At 49.6% G+C, this 12,822-nt stretch overlaps 1 protein-coding gene across 2 annotated transcripts in view; it reads right to left on the minus strand.

The window, feature by feature from the left end:
- Positions 1–361: 361 nt before the first annotated feature.
- LOC119968750 (ATP-binding cassette sub-family G member 1) overlaps positions 362–12,822 on the minus strand; it is a 61,144-nt gene continuing 48,683 nt past the window's right edge. Inside the window, exons 11-15 of one of the 2 annotated variants that reach the window (XM_038801413.1) lie at positions 10,943–11,111; positions 9,440–9,540; positions 6,926–7,084; positions 3,707–3,825; positions 362–713 (exon numbers count right to left, since the gene is read on the minus strand). In XM_038801413.1, coding sequence (XP_038657341.1) covers positions 485–713; positions 3,707–3,825; positions 6,926–7,084; positions 9,440–9,540; positions 10,943–11,111 — 777 coding nt within the window. In that variant the 3' untranslated portion in view covers positions 362–484. The remainder of the gene's footprint in view (positions 714–3,706; positions 3,826–6,925; positions 7,085–9,439; positions 9,541–10,942; positions 11,112–12,822) is intronic. The other variant, XM_038801414.1, reaches the window with a different exon arrangement.

The raw sequence follows: 12,822 nt of genomic DNA on the forward strand, positions 1-12,822 counted from the left end.
AATGTGGTGGTGACTTCTGATATTCAGCCCCCCCCCCCCCCCCGAAGCAAAGCTGGCCAGCAGCTTTTCACCCCCGACAAGATAACAAAAGATAGATAATTGTGCTCTCGACATGCCTGAAAGGTTTAGCAATACTGTCCGGTACTCACACGCAGCTGCGTTGTCCTCATGTGCCCGAGGGACAGACTGCTGCAACAGGGCATGTGCGGAGAACATTTGGCACAGTGTCAAAATCTGACATCAGGGTGGACTATATTTTTGTTACTTGACTGTGGAAATGTTCAGACATCCAGGCCCGAACCGGGATCTGTCGAGAGCTCGGTAGTGGAGGGAGGGGAGGATGAAGGGGGGGGGGGGGGGGGGGGGGGGAGGTTGGGGGGTCAGCCATTTTAATTCTACGGCAGAGTTTCCCTGAGGTGCAAGTGTCACTGCGGTGAGACAACCTGAACTGCTCAACATTGGTGTCCAATGGCATCTCTTAGGTTTACCTCTCAGCCCGGATCTTATACCTTAATACAAAATAGGCTATGAGGCGCAAGGAGACAAAGAAGATCCCGAGGACGATGAAGTCCAGGTAGAGCTTGCCGTGTTCCACGTCCAGCTCTTTCAAAATGGCCTGTGACTTCTGGAAGTGGCACGTTTCATCTTTCTCGCAGTGGAGATCTTCACGGTCAAGACCGTAAATGGACAAGATGACACCCTCGAAGCCATATCTGTGGGAAAGGCAATGGTCTCTGTTAGTGTCCAGGTGAACAAAAGCACTACACAAAGTTAGCAAAAACAACAGGGATAGGAAATGGCCACTCAGGCCACTAAGTCCGCTCCTTCTACAGATCATGAAGAATTCGGCCTGCGCAGCCACCTGACCCAACCTCATGATAATAATAATCTTTATTGTCATAAGTAGGCATGCATCAACACTGAAATGAAGTAACTGTGAAAATCCCCGAGTCGCCACATTCCGGCTCCTGTTTGGGTAGACTGAGGGAGAATTCAGAATGTTCTATTCACCTGACAGCACGTTTCTCGGGACTTGTGGGAGGAAACCGGAGCAACCGGAGGAAACCCACGCAAACACGGGGAGAACGCGCAGACTGTGCACCCACAGTGACCCAAGCCGGGAATCGAACCTGGGACCCTGGAGTTGTGAAGCAAGGGCTAACCACTGTGTTACCGTGCCGCCTAGAGCCTGCTGAGGCACTTTGAAGGTAATTAAATACATTTCAAAGATAGTCTTCGTTGCAATGTAGAAAAGGTGGCAACCAATTTGCATACAGCAAGCTGCCACAAAAAGTAATGTTATAACAACAGATAATCTGTTTTAGTAATATTCAGTGAGGGATAGATGTTAACCGTGATACTAGGGAGAACCCCCACCTCTTTTTTAACGTCATGCCATGTGACTTTTACATCTACCAAAGAAGGCCGATGAGCCTTGGCTTAACATCTCCCCCAAGAGATAGCGGCTAACAGGACAGCCCAGTGATGCACTGACATTGTCGGTTTAGATTATGCCTCATGTCTCTGGCGTGGTTCAGAGGTGAGTATGCCACCACTGAGTTATGGCTGACACCCTATTAACTTACCAAGCCTATAAAGGAGCCTATCCCACCAATTTGAACTCCCATAGTCCTTGAGTAGCCAAACTCTCTGGATCAGGAGGGTAATCGAGTGAGACTGCAGAATATTTACGTATCTTCACACTTCCCTTGTTCAGACTTCCCCTGTCATCCTCAACAAACACAGGAAACCACCGTATTCTGTGGAGTATTTGCTCATCTTAAACTCTACTTGTCCTTATGGCACCTTTCCAACCAGATACTTACAGACAACGGGCAGGGGTCTCCGTTTGGGGGACTAAATGTTGACACTGGGACTGAATTGCGTGTGGTATGTGTTCCCATTTGGGGCGCTAGGCGGTGAGAGAGTCAGGAGATGCAAATGGGCCCAGCGCTCTGCCGGTGCGCATTTAGAGCAATTCCCAGCCCAGCGGGCATTGTAACTGCTGGGGCCGGATTTAGTGCTAAAGGGCCTGATAGCTGATGGGCAGCACGGTAGCATGGTAGTTAGCATCAATGCTTCACGGCTACAGGGTCCCAGGTTCGATTCCCGGCTGGGTCACTGTCTGTGTGGAGTCTGCATGTCCTCCCCGTGCGTGCGTGGGTTTCCTCCGGGTGCTCCGGTTTCCTCCCACAGTCCAAAGATGTGCGGGTGAGGTGGATTGGCCATGATCAATTGCCCTTAGTGTCCTAAAGAATAAGGTTAATGGGGGGGTTGTTGGGTTAAGGGTATGGGGTGAATATGTGGGTTTGAGTGGGGTGATCACTGCTCGGCACAACATCGAGGGCCGAAGGGCCTGTTCTGTGCTGTACTGTTCTAAATATCTAAAAGCTGGAGCTATTTTGAGCACTCCACTTACCTCACACTCGCTGCAGCCATGAGGATGGCTCAGAGAAGACTTGTCCCCCAAGGCCGGAGGGGACCCACAGCTCCCACAGTGAGGAGTGGAGGGGCACCCTCTTCCCCTAGGGTGGGCTGCAGACTCAAGCCTGCCCTCCTGAACACCGCCTGGTAGGTGACAGACTGCAGCAATGGCGGTCGAAGCCACAACACCCCGATCCCAAGGGGGACATCCCGAGTCCACAGACTTGGCACCAGGTTTCTCCCCGCTACTGCCCTAGGCCCGGGCAGCCACCCTCCAACAATGGTTTTTCAGTGTTCTTTAGCATCCCGCCCCCCCTACGCAGCCATGAGCCCAGTCCCTGTTTGTAAATATTTGTAGTAATTTGCGCTCATAGAAACATAGAAGTTACAGTGCAGAAGGAGACCATCCGGCCCATCAAGTCTGCACTGGCCCATTGAAAAAGCTACCTACTTAAACCCAGGCTTCCACCCTATCCATGTAACCCAGTAACCCGAGCTAACCTTTTGGACACTGCAGGGTAATTTATCATGGTCAATCCACCTAACCTGCACATCTTTGGGCTGTGGGAGGAAACGGGAGCACCCGGAGGAAACCCAGGCAGACACGGGGAGAACGTGCAGACTCCGCACAGACAGTCACCCGAGGCCGGAATTGAACCTGGGACCCTGGCACTGTAAGGCAGCAGTGCTAGCCACTCTGCCACCGTGCCGCCCACGAGACCCCTGTCTGAGAGGGGTGGAGCATCGCAGAAAGGCGGAGCCTGAAGGGTCCAAGCCACTGGTCACATTTAAATGCAAGCAAACGGCGGTTTTGCATGCCCCCACCAGCATGGGGCGCGAACCTCATTTTCGCAGCCAGGGAGGGATTGGAGGGACTGACCTCGATTTTTGCCAACGCCCGATCACGATTCGCCTTTCTGCCAACACAAGACGGAGAATCCAACCCAGCATCTCCCTCTCAGGATCACATTTAGAGAGAACCTCAATATTCAAACCCCTCCTTTGGGTCAATCCTGCCTGAAGGCTCCTCTATTTAACAGCCTCAGCACTAGGGTCCATCTGAAAATCTCATTATTAGGTCTTGTGTTTAACCATCAAGACCCCTTCTACAGAAGGAACCTTACCATCATACAGAACCAAACTGAACCTCCCACATTTACACTGGACTCTCAGATATACCGATATGCTGAAAGTAGTTTGGTTTGTTCAAAAAAGTGGTGTCAGTGGTGCTGGACCCTCTTTCATTAGAAATCCCTGTTCTGCGTTATTATAATGGGCTTACCTGACATAAGACATGTACGACATCCACTGGAGGTACTTGGGAATAGTGTCAAAACTGACAAAGAATCCAGAAAACAGCAGTACTGGAATAGCAGTGACAGGACCTACAAATGTCGCCACCTGTCAACACAAGCAAAGGGATCAATTTACATTGATATCAACACACAGCTAAATTCAGGGCAATATTCATCCCCCACAGCGGATGTCAATGAAGATTTGATGGCGTGACGAATGAAAACATGATGGAGATGTTGAGAAAAGGAATGGCACCTATCATAGCATCATGCCGCACAGAATCCATAGAATCCCTGCAGTGCAGAAGTAGGCCATTCAGCCCATTGGGTCAGCAACGACCCTCTGAAAGAGTACAGTATCTAGGCTCACTACCCCGCCTTAGCCCTATATCCTTGCATATTGACCATTATCAATCCACCTAACCTGCACAACATGGGACTGTGGAAGGAGCCCGGAGCACCCAGTGGAAACCCACGCAGAGACGGGGAGAGCGTGCAAACTCCACACGATCACCCGAGGCCAGAATCGAACCCGGATTCACGGCACTCTGAGGCAGTAGTGCTAATCATTGTGCCACCCAGCATGCCTGTAGCAGCACTGAGAATGTGAGATGTGGTACACTATTAGTATTTCCTGCTGGCTCCCTGGCACCAATGCTCACCAACCATCCCCTCACTGAACACCCACACGCTGACCACACCCACAGTCCGTCCCTTCTGTTCCCCGGCCCTCCCCCTCACAGACTCTCTTGTTCACTAATCCTCCCACTCTCTGGTGCTCATGCTCTCCGGCCCTCATGCCCTCCGTCTCGCCCTCTCCGCCTGTTCACTGGTGCTCTTGCTAACTGGTCCTCCCACTTTCTCCACCTCCCTCTTTCCAGCCCTCCCACTCGCAGGTCCTCCCATTGTCTGGCGTTCCCTCTCTGGCCCTCGCACTCTGCAGCTCTCCCGCTTTCCGGCCCTCCCGCTCTCCGGCTCTCCTGTTCACCTGCCCTCCCGCTCTCCGGCCCTCCCGCTTTCCGGCCTTCCCGCTCTCCGGCACTCCCGCTTTCCGGCCCTCCTGCTCTCCGGCCTTTCCACTTTCCGGCCCTCCCGCTCTCCGGCCCTCCCGCTCTCCGGCCCTCCCGCTCTCTGTCCCTCCGCTCTCCGGCCTTCCCGCTCTCCGGCCCTCCCGCTCTCCGGCATTCCCGCTCTCCGGCCCTCACGCTCTCCGGCCCTCACGCTCTCCGGCCCTCACACTCTCCGGCCCCCCCACCCCACTCTTTGGCCCTCACACCTCTGGCCGTTCCACTCTGGCTCTCCTTTTCCCTGGCCCCCCCCTCTATGGCCCTTCTGCTCACCGGCCCTCCCGCTCCCTGATCCTCTCGCCCCCTGATCCTCTCACTTCCTGACCCTCCCGCTCACCGACCTTCCCAATTCCTGACCATCCTGTTCCCTGACTCTCCTACTCACCACCTCTCCCACTCATTGACCCACACATTCATAGGCCTTCCTGTTCATCGCGAGCCTCCTCCTCGCCGACCCCAATACTCAGGAGGGGCAGGGGAGGGGTCGGGAGAGTTAGAGAATGGGATATTGGGGAGAAGGCCACAGGGAACACAAGTGCAAGCAGCCCAAGGTCCACATGGTGAGCACTGCTACCTAGAAGGACAGGTGCAGGAGGTACGTGGTAACACCAGCACCTGGAAATTCACCTCCATGTCACTCACCATCCTGACTTGGAAATATAACCCGTTCCTTCGCCGCTGGGTCAAAATCCTGCAATTCCCTCCCTAACAGCACAGTGGGTGTGCCTACACGTGATTCTGCAGTGGTTCAAGAAGGCAATTAGGGATGGGTAATGAATGCTGCTCTTGCAAGAGAAGTAATCTCCCAACACAGAATACAAAAGCTGTAGCATTTGTAGTATCAATAGGAACATTGCTTGTGGCTGCAACACTACCACATTAATCCAGGTAACAGATGGGTCTATTATTGATCAAGTTTGGCTCAACTCTTCACCTGTTGTTCTAATACATTAGCCACTAACCACATTGGAACTTAAAAAGCAGGAAAATGAGTAGGCCAAGATTCTGCTCTATTGTGAAATAAGATCATGGCTGAACTCCCACATTAATTCCCCTTTCGCACTCTATCTCCATTATCCCTCGATTTCCTTTGTGCCCAAAACTCTATCCATCTCAGTCTTGAATGGCCTGAGCATCCGCAGTTGCCTTGGATACAGGATTCTCACAAGACCCTCTAAATGGATGACTCCTTTTCTTGAGATTACGACCTGTTGGTTCTTGCCTCTGAAGCCAGGCGAAACAATCTCTTAACGGCTGTGGCAGTCACCACTGTTGTATTTTATTGTATATACTGCACTGCATATGAGGGTATTACGGTAAGGCCCCCGTACTACAGTTACGGGGGTAGATCCCTGCCTGCTGGCTCCACCCAGTAGGTGGAGTATAAATGTGTGTGCTCTCCGAACGGCAGCTATTTCGGCTGCAGCTGTAGGAGACCACACATCTCTGTGTAATAAAGCCTCGATTACTCTCTACTCTCGTCTCGTCGTAATTGATAGTGCATCGACGTCTACCCTGAAAATCCCTCCATGAATTCTATGAGCTTCAATGTGGTTGCCTCTTATTGTTCTAAACGGCAGCGAATATGAGCACATTCTACGCAATCTCTCCTCAGCTCAAGAATCAATCTGATAAACCTGCACTGCAGCCTCTCTCAGGCAAATATATCCGTCTTCAGGTAAAGAGACCAAAGGTGTGTCCACTTCTCTAGCTGCGGTCTCATAAGTGCCTTGTTTCTTTGCAGCAAGACCTCCTTAGTCCCTCCTCCTTCATTGATGTAACCTTGTCCAACTCTACAACCTTCCTCTGTCTTCTTTCGACGTTGTCATTTGGGCACCCCCCCCCCCCCCCCCCCCCCCCCCCCCCACTTCCTTTCCCATGGTACTGGTAACTGAGTCGTCTTCAAACAGGAAGAGAGAGAGAGAGAGAGAAAAAGAGAGAGCGAGAGAGAGCGAGAGAGAGAGCGAGAGAAGAGAGAGAGAGAGAGAGAGAGAGAGAGAAGAGAGAGAGAGAGAGAGAGAGAGAAAGAGAGAGAGAGAGAGAGAGAAAGAGAGAAAGAAAGACTGAGATGTACACAGACAGAGTCTTCCACAATTGAAAGGGTATGCAGTTATAAGGGATCAAACCGTGACCTCTGACCTGGAGGGATGTAGATGCTGCTCCTATCAGGAGACCCAAAGATTGTGCCACCAGAGACGTCATCGTCCCCAAAGCTGCAAACAAAATGAAGCGGAGAGCGTCGCATGGTTGTGATGTCATCCAGTACACAATACTGCAGTAGGCGACCGGAAACAGCACCTACAAAACCAAATCAAAGCCGTTAATTGTCAACATAATTCCATTGCAATGAATTAGTCCCTCCATTCTTTGCTTTTAGTGTAAAAACTTCACCCATTACCCCCCCCACCCTCCCCCCACCCCCACCCCCACCCCAACCGCCCCCATGATTTCTTCTCTTTTCTCCCCTTCCAACAAGATTGAGCATTACTCCAGCTAAGAAGTTGCAGAGAGGAGACATTAGACGCAGAGGACCAGGTTAGAAGGGCAAACAGGAGATGCCTGGCCTATTCAGGCTTGAGGTGAGTTTCTATAGCTGTGAATGATTGAGCGAGCATTGCTTCAAATTAGACTGACAATAGAAAGAGTCGGGAGGGAGAAACAGCTTCAAGTAAGCAAAAGAGTCTTTTCTTGGGCAAAAGACTGCAAAAGAGCGGTGAGGCGAGGAAGATCTGGAAGCCTTTCAACAAAGAGTGATGAGTGTGCAGAATGATTCCTGGATAGTGCAGTGGGGATCATTGAAGAAACAGCTGCTACGGTGAGAGGATTCTTTGTTCCATGATTAATGAGCAAAGGTGAGTTACAAACCTGCTTATTCATCACTTATGTGCTTTGAAAACTAAGAGATACACCATTGTTGTTCCCTTCTTGGCCCTCTGCCTCAGCAATGCAGGATTGAGATTGCGAGCCCCATATCCTGCGATTCTCTCAAACTGGGCTCTCGTTATCCATTCTACCACATTCGCAATGTTAACAGTTTTCCTTTCCAGCTGCTCTGACATCAGGTGACCACTTTTCATGCGACTGGACAGTAATTGGCAACAGGCACCTTGATGGAAAGATCCCGGGAGATGCCACCGCCACTGGCCTGACTGTGATCAGGACATAGACCTTGGACCTTCTCGTTAAGTCTGGCACCACAACGCAACTACTGTTAACCTGGTTCAAGCCTAGAGAAGACGGGCTAACAGAGTACTAAATTTACCTCAGGAGGCATATGTCATAGTCAATTGTTCTTTTGTTGTATTTGTTCAAGGGACGTGGGCGTCGGTGGCTGTGCCAGCATTTATTGCCCATCCTTATTTGCGCTTGAAGGGGCAGTTAGGAGTCAACCACATTGCTGTGGATCTGGAGTCACATGTAGGCCAGACCAGTTAAGGACGGCAGATTTCCTCCTCTAAAGGGCATTCCTGAACCAGATGGGTTTTTACGACAATCGTCAATTCTTTCATGATCATCATTAGACTTTTAATTCCAGATTTTGATTGAATTCAAATGTAACCATCTGAAGTGGCAGGATTTGAACCTCGATCCCCAGAGCATGGTTTACTGGCCCAGTGACAATACCACCTGAAGAAGGAGCCGTGCTCCGAAAGCTCGTGTTTGAAACAAACCTGTTGGACTTTAACCTGGTGTTGTAAGACTTCTTACAATACCACTGTGCCACTGCCTCCCCATACTATGTTTGATTATGTGAGTCTGGTAACTCATCTCTGCTCACTGTGCTTGGTTAATTAAGCCTGGAGGTTGACTCCGAGGAAGACAATAAACAAACACCAAAGAAGGAAGAAAGGCAAAGAAAAGTTGGGTCTCTTTCATTAGAACAATATAGATTAGGGGGTGATAGGACAGAAAAGTTTAAAATTACAAAAGGATGAGAGAAGTAGATCTGAGCAGAGTATAGGAGGATAATGTGTCATGTGAGAGTACCTTTAAGAAATAGGTATTTAAGAAATGTACCTTTACCAAATGGGTGTTTATCAGTGATGCCAGAGTGTGGGCGGAACGGGGCTATCTATCAGGTTTTTATTTTCGTTTTAGGCTGTTTGCTGCAAGGTGTGTTTTAGTTTTGTTTTCAGTGTTGGAGCTGAAGCCAGACAAAACAGGGGTACTGCTGTTCTCTCTGCCATGAAAAGAATATCTCTTGATCATTTGGTGAATTCAGAATTATACATGTTTTCAGGAGTGAATGTAAACCTGATGTGCTTCTGTTAAAAGATGTTTCTTTTGTCTTCTGGATGTTGTTTGGGAAGTTATTACGGATTAGTGTTGTATTCTTTGGGGGAGGTTGTATTTGAATTAATGGTTGCTAAGTTGTTCACTGTATGTTTTAAAAAGGTTAACTTGAGTTCATAGAATAAACATTGTTTTGCTTTAAAAACTACTTTTCCATTTTTGCTGTGCCGCACCTGTAGAGTGAGCCGTGTGCTCCCCATACCACAATCTATTAAAAGTTGTGGGTCAGGTGAACTCCATGATATACTTTGGGGTTCTATAAACCCTGGCCCATAACACGTGGTTATCTAATTGGACTGGCAATCCAGTGAACCTTTATGCCATCAGAGAAATTGGTTTCGCCAATGCCTCTTTCCTCACCTGGAAGGGAACATCCGCCATTGTCTTTGCTAAGTAGTAGGCCTTCAAGCTGTACCAATAGTTTAGATGCTCCCGAAGGAATACTCCCATCTCCAGTGGAACTGCAAGAAAAGAATAGCAACACAATGAGGTTGACCCAGCTGCTTCACACAGGCTCTGAAACCACTGACCATTCTTCTGAAACCGTTAGCATCACCCTTAGTCACTGAGCTGTGGGATGCTAACTACTGAGCTCAGGGCTGAACTTCTCCCTACGACAGTAAGATTTGGGGGGAAATGCCCTCAGTCACACACTAACATAGACAGTGGAATAATACTATTTAATTAGCCTGTTGTTAATATTGGAGGCAGCAGGCGTTCTGCCCATTGATTATTGGGAGAGGAATTTCAGCAATTTCCTTTCCCCAGATTGGACATTGACAGCGGGGTTTAAAGATGGAACTCCACACCATGCACAGTTATGCCTCTGAAGTCATAAAATAATGGCAAGTCTTGAAGTGCACTTTAGTAAAACACCCAACTCCCATGAAACTTGCTCCTAAAAGTGCCACTCAAACAGAGCCATTATAGTATCAATAACAGAAGCTTTACTTCACTTCACACTTATTAATCTTGTTCAAATAAACATAGAAATTGAAAGAAGCCGTTCAAAGAAAGAATGATAACCTCATAAAGATGTCACCCACCTCCATGGCTGCATCCGAACTGCTTCCGGGTCGACCTGGAAGCAATCTCTGGGTAGCAGACTGAGAGGTTATCTAGATCCCCTTAGAACCAAACCATTTCCCCTCCTCCCACCCACCTGCCCTCCCACTTCCCTCCACAATGGCGGACTGACAGCATCGGTCTCACTTAGGTTTTACAGTTTTAGAAATCTTCGGAAGTCACCTCCATTTTGAGGCACCTTTATGATTCCCTACCAGTACAGGCAGTAGCCTCCTCTCTCGGGGCAGCTGCTAGCTGGCCAGAGCCTAAGGCATTCCAATTGGCCCTCTCTCCTGTGCACTAACTCTTATTGGATGGGGTTCCCAGTGATGGCCTATTAATTAGCCAGCTCTGGGAAAATCACATAGGCGGACGAGACTCGGACCCCATTGAGGTCAGGATCTGCATATGGCCTTGACCTAAGGGCCTCTCGATAATTCAGTCCATGAATGAAGAAAACCCCAACAATTAAGTTAATCAAATAATTCTGGAATTAAAAGCAAAAGTGAGTAATTGTGACCATAAAACTACCACAGTTGTAAGTAACTAGCTGGTCCACTAATGTCCTTTTGGTCGGGAAATCTGCCATCCTTACTGGCCTGGCCTGACCTATATGAGACTTCCGACCCACAGCAATAACTCTTAACTCCCTCTGAAATTATCCAGCAAGTCACTCAGCTGTACCGAGATGGACGCTGGATTTCCATGGATACCCACATTCCATGAACATATATGAGCATATCAGCCTCAGGGGTTCTGACTCAGCTAAAGAAACCATGCCTCAGGGGAGATACTCACAGGTCAGGACAGTTGGCATGAGTGCTGCAAACATCAGGAAAAGCATGGAGAAGAAGAGAAAGCCGGAGTTGCTCAGCACCTTCTTTGCCTCGTTCCCAATTCCCAGGTACAGCAAACCTATCAACAACCCAATCCCAATGTGCGACATGATACGGAGGTGAGTCAGAACCTGGTGAGAATAAAGAACGTGCTGTCGGCCCATTTTAGGTAAAAGCATCATTAACATCAGCGTAGCGTCTCCCATCGTTAAAAAGTCAACTGGTTTCATGAGCTCCCTACAAGATTTAGTCCCAATTTCGAGACTATGGCCAGGATTACCCAGCCCTGCCATGGTGGGACACACTGCAGTCAATGCAGTGTGAAAGCGAACGGGACATTAGTTGGTTATATTTATCAAAATCAAACAGGGAGGAGTCATACATGTGCCTTGGAGCTCAGCCAGGTATTTATAATAATGCATGGGCCATAGAAGGGGCATGGAAGGATAATTAGGAATGGGTAGACAGGATGAAGGGATGTGAGGGGTGAGGGCTAAGAGGGCCCAACAACCTTTAATACCACCAAGAAGGATTCCCAGAGAACCAAGGTGGGCCTTCTAACCAGTCCACCTCTGCATTTTCCCGCATCTGTGGCCAGATCTGAACAGTTTCTAGCAACCCGTTGCCCACTCCCACTTCACTGGAGAGGAATAGTGCGTGCCCAGACCATTTATATGGAGACAGTTCTGCCAAATCAGAAAATATCAGAACTCAAAATTCCCAACTCAATATCGAAAATCTGGCCCCCAAATCTCAGGAAGGCGAGAGGGCCAAGTCTTCCCTGAAGTGCCAATCAACGCCTGATTGCCATCCGCTCCTTTCTTCTTACCCAAATGGGAGCTGCACATCTGTTGACTGGACATCGAACCTGGACTTGCTGAGAAATTTGCAGCTCGTGTGCTTCTGGAGTCCCTTCTGTGCATTAACTGCCCTGAACCAGTAAGATTAAAGGTACCAGCCACTGACAGGACAGAAGGCAAGTGTGTTAGGCAAGTGGGTAGGATGGTCAGGGGGTCGAGTGGTTGGGGTGGGGGGGGGGGGGGGGGGGGGGGGGGGGGGGGGGTTGATCGGGTTGGTGTTGGTGCATGTCAGCTGTTGGTGGGTAGTCAGGTGACCAGGGGAGTGAGGATTTTGTTGGGGAAAGGGGGATAGTGGGGGTTTGGGCAGATGTTCGGGGGATAGTTGATTGGTCGGGAAGGATTAGTTGGGGTAGAAGGTTGGGAGCTCAAGGACACTTGAGGAGTAATCATTGCATTGCGGGGATAGGGTGGAAGTGAGGGCTAGGGTGGGTTGGTGCAGGCCCGATGGGCCGAATGACCTCCTTCTGCGCTGTATGTTCTATGTTCTAATCCACAACAAGGGACATGAACTTAAAATTCAGGCTGGCCAAAAAGGGTTGGTGCCAGGAAATATTTCTTCAATGAACAGTCGTGGAAATCTGGAGCTATCTTCCCGAAAAGATACTGAGGTTGCTCCCCATTGACCGCCATTGGCATCTTCTGGTTCCATCGATGTCTATGGACCTTTGTGTGTCTCGTCCATCCTGCCACCAGGGAACCTGCCAAGGAGGGCGGGGAGGGGGCGGGGGGCCTTTGACTGGACCAGATAATCCCAGGGGGGAGGGGCAGAAATTCCACCCAGAGAGTAATGCTGGAAACACTCAGCCGGTCAGGCACATTCTGCAGAGAGTTAACATTTCAGGATGATGACCTTTCGTGGGAACACCGATTCTGAAGAAAGGTCATCGAGCTGAAACATTAACCTTGATAGATTTTCTTGAGGCAAGGGTGCAAAGGTGGGTGGATGGAGCTAAAATACAGGTGACACATCGTCCAATTGGAT

Source organism: Scyliorhinus canicula, chromosome 7 (assembly GCF_902713615.1).
Source record: "Scyliorhinus canicula chromosome 7, sScyCan1.1, whole genome shotgun sequence".
Classification (NCBI taxonomy): domain Eukaryota; kingdom Metazoa; phylum Chordata; class Chondrichthyes; order Carcharhiniformes; family Scyliorhinidae; genus Scyliorhinus; species Scyliorhinus canicula.